This window comes from Strigops habroptila, chromosome 6 (genome assembly GCF_004027225.2).
Source record: "Strigops habroptila isolate Jane chromosome 6, bStrHab1.2.pri, whole genome shotgun sequence".
Classification (NCBI taxonomy): domain Eukaryota; kingdom Metazoa; phylum Chordata; class Aves; order Psittaciformes; family Psittacidae; genus Strigops; species Strigops habroptila.
In genome coordinates this window covers 20,073,728-20,097,120 of record NC_044282.2, presented here as the reverse complement: position 1 = coordinate 20,097,120, position 23,393 = coordinate 20,073,728, and the positions used below count along the sequence as shown (strand labels likewise).

The window sequence follows — 23,393 nt, the reverse complement described above, 5'->3', positions numbered from 1 at the left end:
GCAGCCTCAACATTTTGGAATAGTATTTTTTTCTTCCCCCTGTGAAGTGTGAAATTTTCATCTGCTTTTTTCTCTTTCAAACAGAAAATGAGTGCTGGATCTTCTACTAAGGGTATTCTTGGAAAAAAAACGGTGTTTGACAGACCACTTCAGAAAAGAGCTATGATGACATTTGCAATGCATGTATTCCTAGTGCATAGCTGGCTATGGAAAGGTGGATAACAGCAGATTGAATGACCTAGAGAAGCATCTTTAGAGCAAAGAGATGCGGTAATATCAGCCATAAACCAGGCTCTGTTACTGGTTAGCAGGGAAGAAGTGAGAATAATATTAAGAAAACAGGCAGAGAAGAACCTTTGTAAAGCTAGCCAGTACCTTGAAATTAAAGTAATGAATGTGTTGCACTTTATACAGAACATCCCATGATATTTGCTGAAGGGGAGAGAGTATTTCTTTTCCCAACTACTCTTCCTTTCCAATCACATTGATAATGACCACAGATTGAGAGTATTACCTGTGAAATGTGTGCTGTTTGCAATTCACCATCAACAATGGAAGCAAAAACATGCTCTTTTCCTTCGCAGGCAGCCATTAGTTCGGGAAGACACTCAATAGGTCCTTGGTAACCTCCATGCATGCTCTTCCTTTTGCCTTGGCTCCACTTCCTGACAGAGACAGCAAAACATATGCCCAGGGAGGGAAAGCAAACATTGGTTTTCAGTTGTTTTGGTGGTAAAAATTGATACTAGTTTCTGTTATTAAATGCTGGTCATTTATTTTTCGGTAGCATTAGTTACTGCACCACCTAGGCATCTATAGAGCTTAGCATTACCTGTGATACTAGGATGGATACTAATGTATTTTTTAATGAATTAAAATAAAGAGATAATTACTATACAGAGTTAAATTTGTTAGGACTTGGTACCCTTTCAGTGATTTCTTGTTGATTTGTCTGGAATCATGGTTCTCAAAATAATCTGTGGGAGTTAATTAATCAATTAATATTGAAAAGAGAAACAGAAACTCCATTTGGGAAAGCACCACTGTGAAAGAACAAGTTCTGCTTCTGGTGCATTAATGAACATTCTCAGGCACAACTGTGACATTCAAACACAATCAGCAGTCAGAAGTGGAATGAGATTGAAAACTTTAGCAATGCTTAGAAGAATTACATACCGAAAAAGGTAGAGGTGTTGTAGCTCTATATTGGGCAAAGTAAGCAGGGAAGAGTTGTGTATCCATCTACCCTGAACCACCATCTGAACCAGACTGGTTATATTCAGAGCAGTCACCAACCAGCCATGCTGTGCTGCGACATCCAGCATTGCCTAATGAAAGGAGACATAAAAAACAAACAAGAGAATGCAAGGATAATTGTGTACCTGGTTCATACAAGCAAGAGCATTTATTTAATATTTAACGCACAGGAATTTCTAGGCCTTCAACACTGGAATTTACTTTAACCTCTACTGATGTCAGTTGGCACCTTTTGGATCAACCTTGAAAAAAGATGGATTAAATACTGCATCATCATCATCAACTCTTACCCCTGAAAAAGTAATTTACACCATGCTTTTGGGGTGAGAGCAGAAAGTGGGATCTTTTCCTTACAAATAATCTCTCTTTTACATAACCCAACTCAGAATGAAAGGAATAAATCTCAAAGTTTACTGTAAAGGAAGAAGTTACAATTAACTGCAGTATCGGTTTATATCTTGACATGAGAGCTTTGCCAGAATTGCGAAATTATTCAAAAATCCTTGAATTATTTAAGAACAACAGCAACATATTTGCATTTGTTCAAAAATTAATATTAATGTCACTTACCTGTAGCAGTTATTTTTCCCATTTTAACCTCAGGACTTAAAAATATCTCTTGGATCGGACTAGATAAAACCACTAAAATTTAGCTTAATGAGCACTTTCCAGATTTTGTTCAACACTGACACCCAACTTGAAATATTGAAGAAAGAAGACAAAATAGCTAATAGTCTACATAGGGTGAGTAAGAGTAGTCAGGAAAACCATGGATTTCATCCTTTGCATTCTAAACAGTTGACAGTCTTGAGAGTGAGGGATGCTTGGCTGTCTCTCCTTTCCTCTCTATCCTGAATTGGAAAAGCTTTCCCAAAGTACATTAAAAACCCATGCAAGCAAAAACCCCCTATACAGCAACATGTCACACTTTAAAGTGCTAACGATCATCATGTCTTCCATGTCTCGCTTCCGCTCCATTTCTACTAGCTATGTTTTTGAGAATACAAGTAAAAAGTATACTCTACATATCACTAGCATAAAGATCCAAGTCTGAAAAATTCATTACGTATTGTGCACTGTGAGTGGCCTTACTGACATGAAAAAAGTGTTATGCCTGCTTTTTTCCTGACTTGGCTTAAATTGTTTGGTTTTTCTGAAAAAGAATGTAAGAGTTCTTCCAAAGGAGAAAGGATCAAAAATGAGCTTTTAGCTTCAACATTTTAATAGAAAATGCAGTTATTTGAATATATAGTATACTTTTCAGCCTGTCTAGAGTATGTTAAAACAATTATTACGATTTATAGAAGCATTTCAGCTAGTGAAGAAAATTATGCTATAATACGTTAGTTGTCTTGCTTAGTTTGTTGTTTAATACTATTATGTTCACAATAAAGTGTGGGTCCTCATTTTACAACACTCTAATTCAGTAGAAAGTAATGTATTTAAAAGTGGTTTGCCAAATAGGAAATGTGGAGTTTGATTAAAATACTACAAAATGTTTTTTAGGAAAGAAAGAAGAGAGTCTGGTATATTGAACAGTTTCAGCACTTTAAATACCATCTTCTTGGTATTAGGAAAGTTGTAGTTTGATTTTAGGACTAGGCTTAAGAGGTTTCCATGGGTTTTTCTTTTAAAGACAAATGATATTGTTTGGTAATTCCTTAGACAGCAGATACCTGCGTCATTTTAACTTATTTTCCAGCCACTAGTGTAATGAGGAGAAGCTGTCTATGTAAGTCTTCACATTTAATCAAATGTTTTACAGACGAACAAAAGGCAGCATTTACTTAAGGCAAACTAAACAGTGAAATCTTCTTTAAACAAAGGAGTTGTTTACACACGCAGAGCTATTTCAATTAAATTGCACTGATTCTGGAGAAATACTGAGTTTAAAGACACAAGTTAGTTTCAGTCCTGGCCAGTCACACAGTTTATTTTAGCAGTTTCCAATGCAATTTCAACAGGTTTTATTCCAGGTCGGGGTGATAAGATCAGTGACACTTAGGAAACTATTTAAAGCATTAGCCTGTATTATACTAATGTTGTCTCATTTCTCATGAATTGTGTGCCTTTCAGGTAATAAAGATGTAGATTAAACATTGAACTTGTCATTTTTGAAGGAAGAGCCATAGCACCCTGAAACGCACTAATAACATTCCCAATGACCCTAGAAATAGGACCTCACAGCACAACATCAATGGTTTTCTTTTTCTGTTGTCTCACTTGGTTTGCCAAGGTCATTTCCAGGTATGATTATTTTACCAAATAGAAAATAAAATTATGTTAGAAATCACATTTGAAAGGAGCCGCTTCATAGCCTGTGGATTTATGTGTTGGTTCACATGATTTTTAGTCAGATAAAGAGGGAATTATTCTCAGCATGTACCAGAGTGAAGTCTGTCCTTTAAACTTAATAGGCGAGTCGCTCTTTAGCCACTTGCATGTTTTAAAACATATTGAAACTTACACATATGGTATAGTCCATGTCTCTGAGCGTGTTGCTGAGACAGTATGGAATCTATCATCTCCTATTTTCCGCTACCTCATTCTTGTTATTTCCTTTCCACTTTTCTGACATAGCCTGAAATGTGTTCCTCAGTGAGACTGCTGTATATACATGAAGAATAATGGCTGCAGAGATACCCCGTCTTTTGCACAAGCAGCAAGAAGAATACAGTAAGTTGTGCTTTTAGTCAGCATGAAGCAGTGGTATTTTCATAAAATGCTTCTGAGGATACACACATAACACTGTTTTCATTGTTTTCTTTCTTTTCTTTCTTGTTTTAAAATCTATTCCCCTACCCCCAGCTTTTTTAACAGAGGTTTGAAAAGGGGAAAGGAAGAGAGAAGACGTAAGAGAAAGATAAATCTAAAACAAGCTATACACTGAAATTAACTGGAGGATCCTTTCACATAGAAAATCTCCTGGAAATTGATAGAGGCCTACAGATAGATATCCCGTAGGGAGTAAGGAAAGCCTGTGTGTATGAGACTCTGTGTTCCACATTGTTATAATGAATCCAAATGGCAAATCCTCTTTTCCTCCTTATTTTCTGCTTCTTCACCCATAGAATTTATTCACAGCATCTCTATCTGGATGTGAAATCCAAGACAGTGACATTGTGAAAAACTCAGAACAATGGTAAAGTTGGCTTGTTTCATCTGCTGCCTTGGAAACCTGCACATTCCATTTTCCACTAAGCGTAAAACACACAGATGCTTGATACTTAAACGGTTATTGAAATTCCTATAAATACTCTAGGTAACAAAATGTGTCATTTCCCTATCTCCAAATTAGCTATATAAAATGTAGGAACTACATGAAGAAAATAATATAAGAGACAAAGGAAAAAAGACAAGTATTTAATATTTATGATATCCGATGAATAACATTTAGTTTCTCTAGTTTATCCAGATGCTACTTGTTTGGTCTGTTGTTGTTGTTTTTAAGTACAAACCAGAAAAATTTTCTAGAAATTTGTGGCTTCTTAACTTTAACTCTTACTTGGCAAAGAAGTAAGTAGTTTCTAAATATCTTATAGTTGTAAGATTGAAATAGATGAAGAATATTATTCTTAACTGAGAAATGACACTAATTGGTTATCTGCCTTTCTAGCCTCAGAATTTCATGCCAACACAAGATAATTTCATCACAGACTAAAAATTAAGAGAAGAGGGCAGTGAGTGCCACAAGTAAACCAACAAATTCTAAAGATGCTTTTACCTACAGAAAAAACATACAAATATTTTTTTGGTAAACCCATAAGTAAAAAAAAAAAAACCCAAGCCAAAAAGCCCTAAGCCCACCACTTTTTAAACTAAAGTAGAAAAGACTGGATAAATAGATGGAGTCAAAGGAAGTATTGCTTCTTATAATGAAAATTATGTTTACCATCATCTTATTTGGGCCTCTTCATGCACTTAGGAGAATAAAAGCAGAGGCCTATACTGAGACGGGTTTTAATGAAAGAATTGGGCATTAGCTTTTAAAACCCTTTCAAGCGTCATACTTGGACAACAACAAAGTAATAACAGCAATTAGTCACACATCCTGTAACATTTTGTCTGTTGTTATCAAAAATAGCTTGTCTTGTACCAACATGGGTAACAACAAGCTATAAACCATGGCAGGGGTAGGACAAAAATGTTGATGCTCAATAACTGTCAGGTATGGCAAAAATTTTAATTTTGATGATATTCAGAACTGAATGTCAAAATGTTTGGATCAAAGTCTTGCTATTTCTTTCTTCTTTCCATTTCGTATTATTCCGTGCAATAATACGAAACCTTCAGTGCCTATTATCAGGTTTCCATCATATTTTCAGGAGCAGTGGTTGGTTATCCTTAAGTACTGAATTATTTAAACTGATCAAATTCTATCTTTCTGGTCCAACATGAAGTTGAGATTTAACAGTCTGTCTCTTTTTAGCCAAAATTACTACTGATGCTTGGAATTTAAATTATGGTTTATGATTCCCTAGCTTGAGGGGAAGCAAAGATGGAGGCAGGATGTAGGACGGGTAGGTGTGGCAAACTCACTGACAGCAACACATACTGATAGTAAAATATTGCTTTTTTCTGTTGCTTTTAAGCACTCCCAAAGTAAGTGCTCAAAATAACAGATACTAAACTACTCCATAATGAACGTATCTACCCCACTCCCTCACCCCTACTCTCCATTTAGGAGATTTGCTAGCAACTGAAATATACCGATTGTAAAATCTTTTATTTTAGAAGGGTTTTGCAAAGTTTTAACACTGTTTTTGGTATTACTTTCACATCCTTCATTTGAAAGCCAGATATTCCAGATCACTCTTGTACGACTGGGTAGGCAGGGGAACAGAGAGTCTACAACTAGCAGAATTTCTGATCCACTCAAATGACTTGAATAGCTGTGCTAAAATTAAACAGCTTGCATCTTATTAACAGAAACTGCATACTACTTGGAGTAATTTGTTCTGTTTGAAGTCACCTGTAATATAACTCTGGTTATACTAAGTACTTCTACTTAAATACTGTAAATATAAATGTAAACATTGAAAATATAAATGTCAATATGTTGTGGCTAAATGATATTTAAGGAAAGTGGCAATGAAGTTAAATGAACAATGATAACTGCTCTGGATGAAGAGGGTAGCTAAGGAGACTAAGGTAACCTAAGAAATGCCATTGCAGCTGTCAATTACTTCTGTGATTACTCAGCTAAAGGTCGATTGCCTGCAGTGATGCCATTGGTGGTAATGACTTGGTGGATGGGGACTGAAACTTCAGAAGTACTCAGCATGATTTACATGGCTCAAATGTATCCACTCTTAAAGGATTAATTTTATCTTTTGTATCAGTGCTTCACAGACTATGACACTTTCTCGAGCACCTTTGTGAAGTTGAAGGTTGGCACACTAATGTATCAGCCCTCCATGAGGAACGACATCCACCTTAGACTGGAAAGTTTATGTAATGTAAATCCAACAAGTGCGCAGCCAAATACAAGTCTTATTCTGCAGTGATGCTTTGAGGAAGGGTATTTAATAGAAATAAACGGTGTAAGACTAAAATGCTTCAAACGTTACTGCACTGTTATATCAAAGAGCAGAGTTAAGGCCATTTGGGTTTTGTACCTGTTTTTGTACCTGAATTTATTGTGTATAGTAGTCCAATATCAAATAATCAAAATACCCCACTCGTGTCTCTGCTGCATGTTAATGTAAGTTCTGTTGTCTAGGACTAGACTTCAGTTAGAAATATGACTTTAAATCCATAGATCTATTAAAATCTTTTAAATGGTGTCTAATTACAGCTGTTTAGGACTACAGAGTTTATATGACAAATATTTATAGACAATAATATGCAAAAGTGTATTAATTTTCCTGAAAACTATGAATTCACAATAATAAATCTTTTTTGCACATGCTTCAAACATAGGAAGCCTTCCAATATGTAATGTTATATTATGATCCACATGTGACTTGAGATCAACCACTAATACAAGCAAAACATTTTTCCAGATGTTAAAGTATATCGTATACTATAAGTTTCATGTTTTTATATAAATCATGATTATGATGCTTCAATTATATACCCCAGAAACAACAACTTAGTTGAAAAGCTGGAATTTGTTTGAAGAAGTCTTACAGAAGGTTTTAAGGTCACTGTCTTTTGTACGTTATGTTTTGTACGTAAAACAGGTATCTACAGATCCTTTGCACTTCAGAGATCTAGACCAAAATCACTTTTTAGAAATTTATTAATTTGGGGAGGGGAAGAGTCTGATTTAATTGATTCTTTCAGATCAATTAAATCAGACATACAGCAGTATAGTTTCAGCCTACAGAGCAACACCCCCCCACCCCCCGCCTTGTACTTCACCAGGAGATATAGTGAATAAGATGTAACTAATCCTATTCAGGAGGCACTCCTTTTATACCGCCCTCTGTGTCCCTTTTTTTACAAGCATATTCAGCTCCCTTTTCCATATGCTCTGCTACCTCCTATGAGAGACTAAAACTTCATTCTCCCATCATCATAAAGGTCTCACTGATATATGCAAATTACAACCTTCCTAGCTGCTTTGTAAGATTCCTATCCCTATGTTCATCCTTTAGCCTCCATAGTAACATTATTAATACAATCAGAACCAGGGAAAGGACAAATCACTTACTATCTACATTTAATGGAGTGCAACCCTTGGGTTCCTTTTTTTTTTTTTTTTGGATAGTATTACACAGTTAAGAGCAGCTATGGCATGTGACACCAACAATGTAAACTTGGTAGGGCAGAACCCAACATGTTCACAGCTTGTTGAGTCCCAATATCCAATTTATTTTCAAATTATTAATTAATAAATTTATATTCTCTACTATGCTAGTGAACTGTAAATACAATAAAATGTTTTTAATAAAAATCTCTTAGCAAGAAATCAGTCTCCTAACATAAACAAGGTCTTCAAGATGGCATTTGTTCCAAATCTTACAAAAATCTACCAAACTCATGAAAAATATACAGCATATTTCTCATAATAAATCTGCCCGCTTTAGAGTTTAAAGTCAGTTTCAAAGCAGTAACGTAATATTTTGTTAATAATGAAAAATTTTTGAGTGAAGCAGAATTCACAAGAATCCTTTTCAACAGCAACAGTTATTCCTAGTAACTTTCTCCTGAACTTTTAGCCCCATAGGGTTAGCATTCAGGAAGCTCAGCTGCTGTCTAACAAACTTAATTAATCAAAAAGTCATTTCCGAGCTGTAACTATGAGTAAAAGTGCTTCAAGTGTGCTAGCAAGCCTACAAGTTAATCAAAATGCTAATGCAGTACAAATTAAAGTTGTGATTAACATTTCACAGTAGCTGCTTAAGTGAATTGATCACACAAATGGGTTAAGCATTACTCATTTCCTCCAGCCCCAACTGGGAAAAGGTTTGCCATGGGTTGGGGAAGGATTATATATAAGGAGCACCAAATCATCATTAAACTGCCACCAAGATGCTCCTATATAGCAGTTCACCAATTATCCACAGCAAGCAAAGACCCCAGCACCACTGCCACGAAGGTGACTATCCGTCTCCCACATATATACCTATAAACCACAAGCAGGAAACAAGTAGTTCCACCCCAACTTGTCCAGGTACTTTCTGAACAAAGCTCTCCGTTGCTGCTCAGTATCTATAAATGAGCACTAACATCCAGTATCTGTGCTACAAGTTTTTTGATTATTATATTTCCACCATCCGGTGGAATAATAGCCATCTAACCATGAAAGCAGCCAGTATTTAAGTCAAATTGCAAACATAGTGCTATCACTGGAGTATTATTACATACAAAAAGAATATGTGTAGTAGCTCAAGAGATACGGCCTTTGCTCTCCACTTGTTTCTGAATAATCCTCTGCATTCTCAAGTTTGATTCTCTTCCCTTCCTTCAGCAAAGCTGCCCATTTATTTATAGTTGCCAATGCACCTATAAAACAAAGCAATTATCTCTTGCCCTGGGGCACTTCTGGACAAATCTTACATACACAACTGTAAAGAAGGCCTTTTTTTTAACTCCCACCACCTTGCAGCAAATGATCAGCACTCCTGCACTAACAACAGACAACATATGAGCATAAAAACACACTTGGGACCTTCAAGAACTTCTCCATTTCCTCACAGGCAGGAAAACAAATGATCCAAGTGATATGGCTCCCAAGTCAGTAGTTTTAGTGGCTGTTATGAACTGAGGAGGTTTGGGAAGGATGCGAAGTCCAGAACTGAGGGACATTCTTGTTTTAGTCCAGGAACTGCAGCTTGGGCACCTCTGCTGTTTGTAGCTGTGCTGATATGGCCAGACAGTACCTTTTGTGTGAGGAGCAGTAGCTACAGCTCCCACCATCAGTCAGAAAAGTCTGCAGTTTAGTAGAACAAGCATTTTGTACAGAAGCTAGCTCTTAAAAGACAGCTGGATTGGGTAACATGTTTGTGTAATATTTGATGACTCTGAATGTATACCACAAAGATGATTCTCAGAAGCAAAACTGTAGCAAAAGCTGCAATTTAAATGACCAGAAACAACTAATTTACTTCAGCTATTTTAGAATGGGTAACATGGTGTTACACACATCATTGCACAGCTAAGGAAATGCAGTGCTTAACCCAAAGAGTTTTTTCTTTCCTGTCAAAATTAGATTATCTGGAGGAGTAACATGAGGGGGAAAGGCAGGCCACCAGTGACAGCGTTACGAGGTTTCCTCATTTCAGGGATGTGCACGTTTCCTGTGCAAACTAGTCTTTATTCTGCAGTTTGGAATCTGACTTCATGTCCATCTTCTCTCACTGCACAGTTACCCTACTGAGATGTGTTTAACACATCCATAGGTAAACACTTTGCCAAGGTTAAGGCTGAGCTCCATGGCAGTCCTACTCCTGGCAATATTAAAATATTTTTTCAACGATTATACTACAAGTGGAGGCTTGTGGCCAATCCTAATGCAAAGCCAGCAACTGTCACATTATTTCCGAGAAGAGACTGCCCTGCTGAATCTGAGACTGACAGTATTACTGCTTCAATTATCCATTTCAATTAATGCAAATAAAGGCGATAGTCTTAGAACAGCTGAGTAAGAACTGCCTGCTGAATACACAGTCACAAAATATAAGGCTTGACAAAAGAAGTAAAAAAGACATTAGAGTTAGTCTATTTCATATTCCTAAGAAATAGGAAAAAAGGTGGGGTATTGTCTTCACAATAATAATTGTAGTCTATAAAATATTAGACAAATAATTTAATTAGAATTTTTATTCTTTGATGTTCTTCTGCAAGAGGTAGAGAAGCACCATCTTACTGATACCTCTATCTTTTCTCAGTAAAAATAAAGGAGATGATAGAGTGCTAGGCTTGAAGAGACTATGCTGTCTCCTATAACTGTATTCAAGGTAACAGAGGCAAGTAAAAATTAAATTACTTTGCCAAGGTCACACAAGAAGTCATGGCAGATTTTTTGAGCCATGGGAACCTTCTGTGCTTTATCTGTAAGAGCCTGCCACTGATAACAAACTTGTTAGCTTTTGACTTAAGCTTTTCAATGTAAAGCAGGGACATTCCCTTGGCCTAGTCAATGCCTCAGTGGCCATTTGTTACAGAGATGGGTGCAGGAGCAGATGGGCATTCACCTTCCAGGAGGTTACATACTGCTTGCTATTTCCTATATTTCTGCTGCAAGAGGGAAAGACTTCTGTATTTCATCCTGGGTGTATAGATACTATAGATACTAAATTTACATTGCTATAATGAATTCCATCTATACCTAACAAATGCTAACTATAGGAAAACTGTAACAGAACATAATTCTCTCATTTTGTATGCTACCAGTTACATTCCTCTATTAAGCCAGCACCATGATTCCTCAAATTCTGTTAAATGTTTATGACTTCTATCTTTCATAGTGAGTATAAATGAACAGAATTCTAACATAACCCCAAAACTTCTAAGACATCTCAAGAAAATAAATTTAAGAGTGGTTGCATAGTTTTTCTTTTTATTAGAAGAGAGTGGAATCTTACCTGAAACCTGTCAGTCACATTTATTTGTCTGATGATGTTAACACAGTTTTCTGTCTGGCCATTAACACTACTCAGCCTAAAGTCATTGAGAAAGGCCCAGAAGATGGAGGAACGGGAGGGAGGACACAATGGGTGGGATGCAAAAGGAACCATGGGAGAGAAGGCTGATTCAGATGAAAGAGCACAGAAGAGTGGGTAAGTTTAATTACCTGTGATGGAAAAAGGCTTGCTTACGTATCACTACTACAGATGGCAAATTTGCTTTGCAGAGGGCCTGGGATGGACTCCTGCTGTACACACCAAGATACAACCATTTGTAAAAGCTCTTTGAAAGATCTTGCTTTCTTGTAACAGAAAAGCAGTGCTTACACTGAAAGTCCATCATTCACATGCCCGCCAGCAAAAATAACAGTTTATGCTCAGGTCACAATTTGAAGGTTAGCTCTACAACCTTAAAAGCTAAAGTACCTTGTAAGTAAATAAACAGAAGTTCAACATAACTCAAAAACCAATTCCCATCTCACTGCTGAATTTTATGTTTGGTGGTGCGTGAGCACATGTTCACACACAGAGAATATCACCCACCAAATATGTTTTATCAATGGATCCTTCCATGGTTCAGTTCCTTTTCTCACAACTAACATCTTTTTTTCCACCTCTGTTGACCCAGAGTTCATCAGCAGGTCAGTGCTAAGGAAAAAGGTAACAACCAGTATTGAAAGTGTAACCCTGTCTACTGCTTAGATTCTGGGAACTTTAACCTCCGTTTGGAAAGCATGACTAATAAGATGGAACAAATATTCTCCCAAGAGATGTAAACCATGCGCCAACTTCAAAATACAAAAATGCTTGCATGGTTTTTCTCTTTTTCTTTTTTAAAGAGGAATTTTTTTTAATTTTTTAAGATGATTATACATGTAACACTATGTAGTAGTTAACCAAAGGCCACAGTGCCAAGGCACAATATGGAACGGTATTCTTCTGAACTCCAGTTTAAAGGAACTGTTTCTTCTGTAACAGGGTTAAAAATACATTTCTTAGCAAAGCAGGATGAATATTGAGCAAAATAATTACTGAAAAGAATCTTTAATTTACATCTTTTTCCAAATACGTAATTACCCCCCCAAACGCTAATTTCACAAATGTTTAAATGAACTTTAAATATGTGATTTCTTTGAAACAAAGGTGAATTTTCTAACCCAAGCAAGTGATGTTGTCGTCTGTTAATAACCTAGTATTATGAATAATAACTGTTTATACATTGAAGCTTTCAGCACCATGATTTTATTGATTTGAAATACTTAGAGTAGATTTGCACTCAAGCACTCCTAGTTGCCAAGTTTAAGACTGTGTAGCAATAATATCTGTGGTCTTACTTGCTTCTTACTTTCCTTTTCTTAATTTTAGCTTTGCTTTGTTTGATATTCATATTACGAGCTTGCCATATTTGCTAGTGGAAGGTTGAGACTCACCCAAATCACTGGACACTGAACTGCCTGTGGTATTTTGTTTGTTTAGGGCACTGACTAGCAATTTCTCTTAGAGTGGTTTTACAAACTGGTAGGCTTGACACAATGATGTTTACAGTTACGATCCTGCAAACAGGCTTCAAACAAGATCAAAGCCTCATTCTGATAGTTGACGTGCAGATGACCGAGGATACTAATATTTGAGCAAACAAGAACTGTAGGCAGAAAGAATTACTGTCCCTATTTTACAGGTATTGAACCGAGGAAGATAAAACCAATAGTTCGTTGAAGGTTACCTGATCTTCCAGAACCTGTGAATGAGTCCTTGTCCTGTTCTGCTAAAGAGAATATTATTCCTTTCCGATGGAATCAGAGGGGCGGCTGTTCTCTGCATCAGCTAGAGCTCACCCTTTCTGCTGTAATCGTAACTGTGCTTTTCATATATGGCAGCACTCTATTCCAAACTTCAACTGCTGCTCTGAAATTCTTTTGAGGCATGCAGCTGTGCATGTGATTGCTTGTTACCAGTACTCTCCATGGTCAGTTTAGTTTCTGTGGGTTGTGACTGCAGTACAACTGTAAAAGTCACAAGACTCCAGATCAAGTTTAAAATCTGGATTTAAAAGCTTGCTCTTTGACTCTGTGGTAGTTGGGAAATAGAAGACATATAATTTCATAAGCTAGAGAAAAATCCTGTGTCTTATCTCAAATCACATTTCAAAACATTTTATTTATGCTTGGCTGTGACTACAGTGCTTTTGGGTGTTATAAAAATAAAAGTACTCATAGGAGACAGGTTCCTGGCGGCCAGCATAACAATCTGCAGGGAGTGCACCCATACAGGCATGACTAACATACAACATTCCATGATAAAGAGAGAGAAAGCTTTGGCATATGAAAGAAGAGGCAAGCCCTGCGGCAATAGATGCCTCCAACCAGAGTACCACAGTCTTTTATCATAATTTCATTTACCTGCAGTTCTGTAAAGTGGGCATCTTTATAGGCATCTAGTTCCTCACTAAACAAAGAGGTACCATACTGTGTGGTACCAGTTCTCCACAAGACTGCAAGAAATCTTCAGATTTGCTATATTCAAAATATTACAACACACTAACAATAAATAGTAAACTAACAAGAGTTAAATATTGAAATGCATTTCTATACCTGACATATCCTAATTGCTTGGTCCAGCACCGTCTTTGTATCAGTTGCATAATCTGGGCAAGGCAGCATGGCACGACTGAAGTGGGCTTGAAGCAGGAGGTGTGTTTTTGTGTGTGAACTGTCAAATGAATGGGGGTTGACTTCAATTGGAAGATGTTTTGCCAGTTCACTGTTCATCTGATCTTCATTGTGTCTCACTGGCAAATCTGTGTACTCCTCAGCATTCTTAAAAAAAAAAAAAAAAAATTAGCCACTGTAATTAACTTCAGAATAATTATTATTCCTTACTGAGACATTAAAAGTATACGCATTTAATTTACTACAGTTTGATTTCAATGTTAAAATAGCAGCATTTTAGTGTTTAGAAAGCATACTTATTTATTAAAATCACGTGTGGGAAAACAATAGCTAGTAAAATATTCATAAATATTCACACAATTATAGGTTTCAATTTTTTTTTTCACATAGCTGATGAGAGAAGAAGAAAATAAAAGCAGTGAAATACGTTCAATGGATGGACTCAACATTTGAGATGCCTGTCTACAGATATCCTACCCTGGTTGGCTCACAAAACCATTCTAAGGTTAGCTATAAAGAAGTCAATAATCCACATTTTCAGTTTTCAGGGTTTCTACTTTTCTGTCTGTATTCAAAACACAGAGGGTTTGAAACAGCTCTGGTAAGGTTCTTTTAAAACGTATTTTCAATATTTTGAGCAGTCAGTGTCTAAGCAACAGATGATCAGCGATCAAAGCAAAGAGCAAAATTGTAAGTAGGTGCTGAAAACCATCCTCTGTGCTTCAGAGTGGGACTAATACCATTCATGTCAAAATGAAAGCTGTCTAAGAACTTCCTCACTATTGCAAAAAGGAGCTGTACACCAACAGATAATTTAAATGTAGTTATGAGTAGCAACATCCTTGGGGCTGTGAGGAACAGTTCTAGTAGTCAGAGCAGAGATGTTCATTCTCCTGCTAGGGAAATCCACCGTCTCTGAAAGAAAGAAAATTCAACAGTAGCATCCTAAGAACTATAATTCAGGCTGAAGAGTCAGTTCTGTGACTTTATTGGTAATTTTTTCCTCCACAAAACTCTTGTGCATGTATGCCTACATGTTGTTTGGAATGAGAATGATCTTTCTACAGTACAAAACTTGCAAGTAAAGTAAGAGTTTTACAATATGTTATATTTTTTCCATCTGTAATTTAAGAGAGTGTATTTCTGTTGTCATAAAGTAAAAAGTCATTTGGGTAGCCCAAAGAGCAATGTCTTTCGAACTATGGGCTTAGCAGAGACCATTAAAATTGAAGTGTTCAGGGTTTTATATTCCTCTTAAAGTATAAATTCGATATTATGCATTTTAGTCTTCAATCTCCAGTCAGAATTCCTGCAAATCTATATTAATGAAATATTCACAACAGGAACCAATGTAGAGTGAGGTAATGAAAATGGCAATTTTAAAACACCTAATAGAACTACCTAATTGACTCGCAAAGTACCGTATCCACTCATTAATAGCCTAACACATAGAACCTTTTTTGACAGTTCCTAAAAACCAGTTATATAGCTGGTTTTCACCCCTTTGAAATCTGACAGCAGAAAATTTTCTATTTTCTTTAATGGCACAATGAAACTACACCTAAACTGTGATATAAACGTAAAAGGAAAAGTAAGTATTAGACAACTTAAGATTTGGAAAGAAAATCAGAATGTAGTTAATTTATTTTATATCTCAACTGCAGATTAGAAGTGAAGATTGACTAAAGACAACTGCTGCTTAATCCTGGATGTCTCTGCTAGATCTCTTGTGAAAACTGTGGTCATTTATTCTCTGAACCTAAGGTCACAATCTTATTAAGCCCTATAGAAGGCTGCATGTTTGCTTCACTCTTTTTATTTAACTGGCTTCTTCTTCAAAGATATTTTAAAGAATATTTACCAAGGAGACTTTTTACTTAGTTTTGCTTTGCAGTTTAAAGAAGCAGAAAGAAGAAGGATCAGCCAAGTCACTCCAGACCAATTGGTACTCCTGAAAATGCATTTTCCCTAATTCTTCCCCAGCACATGTTTTATTTACCTCCAAAACACTCCTCTTATTTTAAACAACTTGCCTACTTAATTTCCTGTTTGTGATCATTGACTGTAAGTAAGTGAGGTTCATTTTCTTATCTGCATCATGTAGGTAATTAAAGGAAATTGAGAATGGGTAGTGAAGCTTTTATACAACGGAGAATGAAGCTGAATGGAGGGCACTGAGGTCAGCAGAGTCCATTATATTTTTATGTGAGAGGCCAGTATGTCTGCCCTGTCCTTGTTTGCTTAGTGTAGGCTGGACTGACTACTAACTGCAAATCTGTTTCTCTGTTTTGCCCAGCTGTCCTTGAATAAAGACATCTTCCATTGCAAAATGTTAAATGACAGTGATTGACAACTCTGTGATGAACTCTGCTTGTAACCCCCTGCTACTGTTTTCAGGTTGCACAAGAAAAGACAGAATAAAGAAACATCCTTTGTAATCACCTCAAATGGGCCCTGCTGTTCACTCAATATTTTTTCATTTTAGTATTCCTTTTCATTGTGAATCTCAATCTGTTCTGCAAAGCCTACAGCTTCAACTATTCCACACAACATGTAATATATTTTATTTTAGTACACTGTGTCTGAATACTCTTTTTACTTCCATGGGTGAGGAAACAGATCAAATTACGTATCAATCATTAATCTTCATTCTGAAGTCAAGCAACTTAATACAAACTTAATACAAACTTTAGAGTTAAACCACAAAGCAAGACTCTGCATTTTTCATTTTCCCTTTTTCTTCTGTTAAATCAGGACTACTGCAGCCCATGTGCAACTAATATGTTTACAAGCACCTACACCATTAAGCATAACTTGGAGTATACCAGGAGATAACTTGGAATTTTAGCTACGGCTTCTGAATCATGCATTTGGTAGTCATGTCACATCTCTCTGCTCTATAGGTCTGTGATGGACTTTCCCAATAATGTCTCCTTTTGGGCATTAGAGACTGCTGCATCATTTTGAGAGTGTAAGAAACCTACAATTCAATCTGTATGTGGTGCAGGGTCATACAGGAAACAGTAACTTGCTTTGCCAGTGAGAAATGTCACACCTAGACCTGCATCAACTTGATAGCTGCGTTTTACAAGGCCAAAGGGCTATTCTGGTAATTGAATTCTGTTTCCTGCATAACACTAGCCACAGAATCATCTTAGAGTCCTGTCTGCAACATTCCAGATATGCAGTTTATCATCACCCTTTATTTGAACTGTCAGAATTGTTCTAAAAGTAAACAACTCACCCCATTTTAAAATATATCCTCTGCAGTTTTCTGGTGCTATGAGGCATTTAAGGAGTCAGACTGAACCAAAATTTAAATAAGGTATGCAACATGGCAAGTACTACGATCCACAGTGTCCACAGGGTTAAAAAAAAAATATCAGATTTTCTTTCTACCCACAAAATGTGTAAGTTTGGCTGAAATTACTGATTTATAGTAAGAGCTGAACTTTAAACTTATACCACATGCAAACTTTCTAAAATATTTTAAATCTCAAATAACTACATCTTGCCATCTGTCTACAACAGAGGACACGTGTGGAACACAGATGGACATGGGATCAAGGTGAGTAACTAAAGTAAACTTGAATATTTTAAGTTCAGTTCAGTCATGGGAACAGTAAAACTTATAAAGTTAATGAGTTCTAGACTTTAAAGAGCAGTTGATTAATTTGTAACAATGAGACTCTAAAACAAACCAAAAATAGTTTCTCACATTCCAGAGCTGAGGCAGTAGTCTTTTCTTTAGCAATGCTGTTATTGAAACTTAGAATTCACTGACTGCTTGTACATTCCTTTTCTTTCTATAGGTACAGTGAATCCAAATACATGTATTTTCAACTTTAATAAACCTGCAAGGTGTTTTGCGCTCTTCCAAGTTTCTGATGTATTATTTATATTCAGAAAACAAATAAATGTGGGAAAACGTGCTGCTCTGAAAATTGTATCTGTGTTAGTGATTCCATTATAAACTCCTATTTTAAGGTATTTATTGGTAGGCTGTAAATGTGTATGCTTTGGTCTCAGTTTTATGGGACATAATTCAAACTTCCAAAGTTTAAAACGTTGGGGTTTTTTTTTTGTTTGTTTTTTTTTTTTTTTTTTTGGTGTTTTTTTTTTTTTTTACTCTTAAATATAAAAACTCTGGGACAATGTTCCAGTTAAAGACAGTTATAAACATATATTACTAGTTACAAGGTTCAAGAACAAACATGATGCATGTTTTCAAGATTCATATTACGGACAAAAAGGAAAAATATCTCATGTAATTTCTACCAGCTTACTGAAGCCACTTTATAACACAGGGATATTAGATTTGAAGCCCTCTTTTAGACAGCAGACACCTGCATGAAGAGTTTCCTCACTCTGTTTTACACATGTAAAAATATACATTTAATACTTTGCAGAAGTGACATTCCAGATTTTTAGGCCTACCTAGGAGGCTACTAAGCAATAGAGCAGACTGAAGTTTTGTAGAGATCTGGAAGAGTGGCTAACGTGATGCAAAAAAAGAAAACAAAAATTGACAGGAAAGATTAGAATATATTTACTACATGATACTGTAATTCATCATGGAGACCATTCTAAATATGCTCATTGACACCATATAGCATGTAACATCTTTTCCTGTCATAGAATCATAGAATGGGTTGGGTTGGAAGGGACCTTCAAAGGTCATCTAGTCCAACTGCCTGCAATGAGCAGGGACATCTTCAACTGCCCAAGATCAAACTGCCCAGAACCACATCCAGCCTGGCCTTGAATGTCTCCAGGGATGGTGCATCCACCACCTCTCTGGGCAACCTGTGCCATTGTTCTACCACCCTCATTGTAAAGCATTTCTTTCTCACATCCATCCTGAATCTCTCCTCTTTTAGTTTAAAACCATTACCCCTCATCGTATCACAACAGGCCCTGCTAAAAAGTCTCTCCCCATCTTTGTTATAGGTCCCTTTTAAGAACTGAAAGGCTGCAGTAAGGTCTCCCTGAAGTCAAGTCTTCTCCAGGCTGAACAACCCCAATTCTCTCAGCCTTTCCTCATAGGGGAGGTGCTCTGCTCATTTTTGTGGCCCTCCTGTGGACCAACAGGTCCTACTGAGGACTTTCCTACTGAAGACTCAAGAGTTGGACATAGTACTCTAGTTGGGGAATCACCAGAGTGCAGAGCAGAGGGGCAGAATCACCTCTCTTGACTTCCTGGCCATGCTCCTTCGGATGCAGCCTAGCATACAATTGGCCTTCTGGGCTACAAGCGCACACTGCTGGCTCAGGTCCAATCTTTCATCCACCAGTACCCCCAAGTCCTTCTCCTCAGGGGTACTCTCAATCCCTTCATGCCCCAGCCTGTCTTGATACTGGGGGTTGCCCTGTCAACTGCACATGTATGTGTCAATGCAATTGAATGGCATCCAGCATATCAGAACCAATCCTGCAGAGCAGTTCCTTTCCCATGGGGGCTTTCCCATCGCTTCTTTCCAGGATCAGCAGCTGGAAGGGAGGAAAGGCAGAAAGCAAAGCCCTGTGTCAGTCCCTGTGCTGCAGGACACAGAGGAGACAGAGCCGCAGCTCCTGGGCAGCAGTTGTCTCTGAACACAGAAAAGGGGGTCCTTCTGGCACCAGTGCTTCCCAACGTGGACTCTGCCTTCTCTAACTCCCTACTCCAGCTTGGGTAACAGGAAAATGATTTTGCTGCTTGTTTAGTACTCTGTCAGAGTACTCTCCACTCTACTTCTGGAAAAATGACACAGGGAAAATGTGTAGGATGGAGAGCAAAATCCAAGGAATAAGGGCTGCTCAGTATCTTTTTGAAACAAATACTAACTTTTTTTAAATTATGTAATTAGTGGTTAATGCATTTTTAGAGATAAAAGATACGTGTCCAAACAAACAAACAAGTATAGAATTAAGTTGTAAAGTTAACCCAATTAACTAGGTAGAATCAAAACAGTGAGGCTGGGCTACCCTGGGCTCTGTCTCTAGATTTAAGATTTACCAGAGTAAGCACTGGAAATTTCCAGTTGAGCATGAGATGTTCAAGAGAGAAAGTTATAAAGCTCATCAACATGCAATTATGTATATCTATATACTAAAAAAAAAAAAAAATTATAACCATCTTTCAGGATTTAAAACGGCCACATTTCAGCAATGAGAACTACAAATATAGTTTATAAGAATATACAATTTAAAAGTTCTTATAAATCCTTATCAAGGTGTTATGTTAGTGATCAGAGAAATCATATATAGTATTTTCAGACTTTAAACACTTTAAACAGACAAGTGTTTGAGTTTTGCTTTTAAATAGCTGCATATGATAAACACCACAAATTTTACAATTACAGACATCATAAAAAGTACATCCTAGGGCAATGAAACAGTTGAGTGATCACTTAAAAACACCCTGAAGGGTTTAGATTTCACAAGTTCACCTCTTACTTAAAACATCCGAACTACAAACTACTGATGACATTCTTGATGACCAGAGGTCAGGAGTCTGAAAGACCTTTGCCACTGCACACAGAGCAATAGGAGGTCAGCAATATTAGCTACCAGTAGCAGAGAGTGAGCTGGCAGATCTGGGAACTTCTAAAGTACAAAGTTAAATTACAGACCTCTGCTTCAGCATGGTGTTGCTAAAAGAAAATGCAAGCATGCTAGCACATGTGAGAGGGAGGATTATATAAAATAACGATAAGTTGACATGGGAAAAAAGTTCTTAGGACTTCTATACTAACTTGGAAGTTCATTTCCCTTTTTCTTCCCCCTAAAGCTTCCTAAGCATATCAGAGAAGCTAGGTTTCAGTGTACAGGAAGATACAGTAATAGATAACACAATCATTGTAATTAGTTTTCCAAATGGTAAAAAAAATACACTTATAGAACCATTCTGTTTCAGAGTAATATTTCCTCTTTAAATTGCATACTTTACTGAAACATATAAAAACAAGGAATAAATTAATGATTATAAGTCTGAACTCTCTCAATCTGTATTTCACAGAGTTTATGATCACAATCTTAATTCAGTGCTACTTTTTTTGCCACTACCAATAAAAATAATTCTTACAATACATTTGTTTTTCCACCAAATGTGTAGGTGCTTTCACAATATTAAGCCTGTTCAACCTTCACAGAGGTGGCTTGAGTTCACTCTTAGGTTTTTAAGTTAAAATATTGACTATAAGTAAGCCTGTAACACTTGCACAATTTAAGGAAAAACAAATGCAAAAGAGACTAAAGTAGGACAAAAATAAGAGCAAACATGTGAAACTGGTATAGCATACACATTATTCACATAGAATAAGTTACTTTGATCATAGCAAATAAATATAAATGGAATGGTATAAATTCCATTTATAAAGTGAATTATAGTGATGTGATTATTACATTTATCACTGGAAATGGTGTATTTGAGATTTTGCCTCTCCAAGATGCCTGACTTTTCCTATTACTTTTCATGAGAAAGCTTTGAACCTGCACATTCTGAATGCATTATCATCATTCCTTTTTTTAAGTCTAGAGACCTAGATGGGGCAGTGACCCACAACTCTCTTTCCCTGTAATCTCAAGTCAAGGAAAGATTTATAAAACCAACTGGTTTTGGCTGTACTGAAACGAATTGTATTGCACTAATACAGAAAAGCTCGTCAGTGCATGAAGTCAGTAATGTGTTAACACAAAACTGGGAAAATCTCTCTTGAGCATACATTCAAAAGTCTGATTGTCATTAGAAATCTACTTCAGTTCCATTTGGACATTTGTCCACATTCTGAAGCTGAGCTTGGCTGAATTAGCTGGCTCAGCTACTGATTGAGATGATGATAGCAATAAAAACTGTAATAGCAAATCCTGGCACAGAGCTTTCCCCGGGAAAGTGATCAGTCATTTTCTGTCTTTGGCTTTGATCCTCCACTGGGATCTTCCTGTGCAGAGCCCAGACCCAGGGAAGAAGTTAACAGATCTCTGCATTAAGTTAATGCTACTCTGCATGGAGACAGAAGTAAGTGCTACTAATTCTTTAAGTGAAATGGGGTCCATACATACTGTATATGTTAATGGCAAGCTGTAAAAGCTCTGTGTGTTGAAAACTGGATTTCAGATCTGCTGACCTGTGGCAGCTCCCCTAGTGGGGAGCCACAAATGTGCACTGCTGCATTTTTGTACTGCATTAAATTCTGGATCTAAACTACTATGTGACCAGAGACAAAAGGGAATAAAAAGTTCACAGGCGTGAATACCTGTCATCATGTGGCAAAATGACTAGCAGCCTCTGTTCAAGAGAGGCTCAAGCCCAGAATAATAGGAGAACAATATGAACTGGCAGAAATATATGGGAAACTTGGAAGGTGCCTACATACACAGTGTCTTTTCAGCAAGCCAGTGCTACTGGTCTCACTTTGAGCCCTTTTAAATGAAAATAGTTTAATTTAATAATAATAAAAAAAATATAACTGTAAGAGGAAATGACAGCTGCTGCAAGTAAATTTCAATAAGGGTAGTTCCCTGCTGATAAAAACTGGCACATCTCCACTCATTTCAGTGTAACTATGTGGATTAACATTGCTTGAAAATCTGACCCAATGTTTTGAGAGGTACAAGGTAATGCAGGGATGGAGGACACTACTAATTACAAGGGTGTGGAAGAATGGGAATCACTGAGGAAACAAAAAAAATCAGTAAAAGGAAAAATATCTGGAGTCTAACAAACAAATAGGCAATCTGTTAGTATTTTGGTGTCCTCGATTTGAGGAAGTTCTAACAACGCTCCTGTCCTGAATGACCAGAGTTCTGATATAGTGAGTAACATGGCACAAAAGTGCCCTGGTGCCACACCTGACCTTAATAAAACATCCCATTACTTGGATGGGATGTACCTTGCATTGCAAGATCTAACCCTTTTCGGATGGCAAGTGGTAATTTTTCTGGGGGATGTTCATTGCACACAAATTTGTGAGAACATTATAAACTCAGCATTCTTATGCAGGCTTATACCATGTCTTTTATTTATAGGTAGAAAGGCATTCATCTAAAGTACACTGTAAGAGCTGTATTAAAAAAAATAAAATGGAAAGATAACCAACGATTAAGCGACTTGCAGACATTTTGCCTCTGGTGTAAAGTTTTAAGAACTTCTTTAAAAAGACAAAGAAAACAGAGATTTTCAGTACCAGATGTCTAGGAAGATCCCATTTGGATTTGAGCTACTTAAATTTGTAATCATGTATTTATACATCTAACAGAGCTTCTGTTTCCCCTAGAATCTGAAAATTAACTAGCTTTGTAGCATCTTTCTTGATCTGCCACCCGTGCCCTGAGGATTAGAGACTCCACCTGAGCTTGTTCTACAAGCATAACAGAAAAAATTAATCTCTGCTGGCAGCGATCCCTGTGGGAT

General features: G+C 36.8%; 1 protein-coding gene across 7 annotated transcripts in view; it reads right to left on the bottom strand.

Annotated features, from left to right (window-relative positions):
- ASCC3 (activating signal cointegrator 1 complex subunit 3) overlaps window positions 1-23,393 on the bottom strand; it is a 283,374-nt gene that overhangs the window by 8,240 nt on the left and 251,741 nt on the right. For 5 of the 7 annotated variants that reach the window (XR_003991912.1, XM_030489984.1, XM_030489983.1 and 2 more), the window contains 3 exons: window positions 13,925-14,149; window positions 1,177-1,328; window positions 515-665 (listed from right to left, as the gene is read on the bottom strand). Coding sequence is in view for 6 of the 7 variants with exons in the window: in XM_030489984.1 (XP_030345844.1) it covers window positions 515-665; window positions 1,177-1,328; window positions 13,925-14,149 (528 nt within the window). In the remaining variant the exon portion in view is untranslated. Of the gene's footprint in view, window positions 1-514; window positions 666-1,176; window positions 1,329-6,905; window positions 9,638-12,752; window positions 13,779-13,924; window positions 14,150-23,393 lie in introns of those variants that run through there. The other 2 variants (XM_030489987.1, XM_030489988.1) reach the window with 2 other exon arrangements.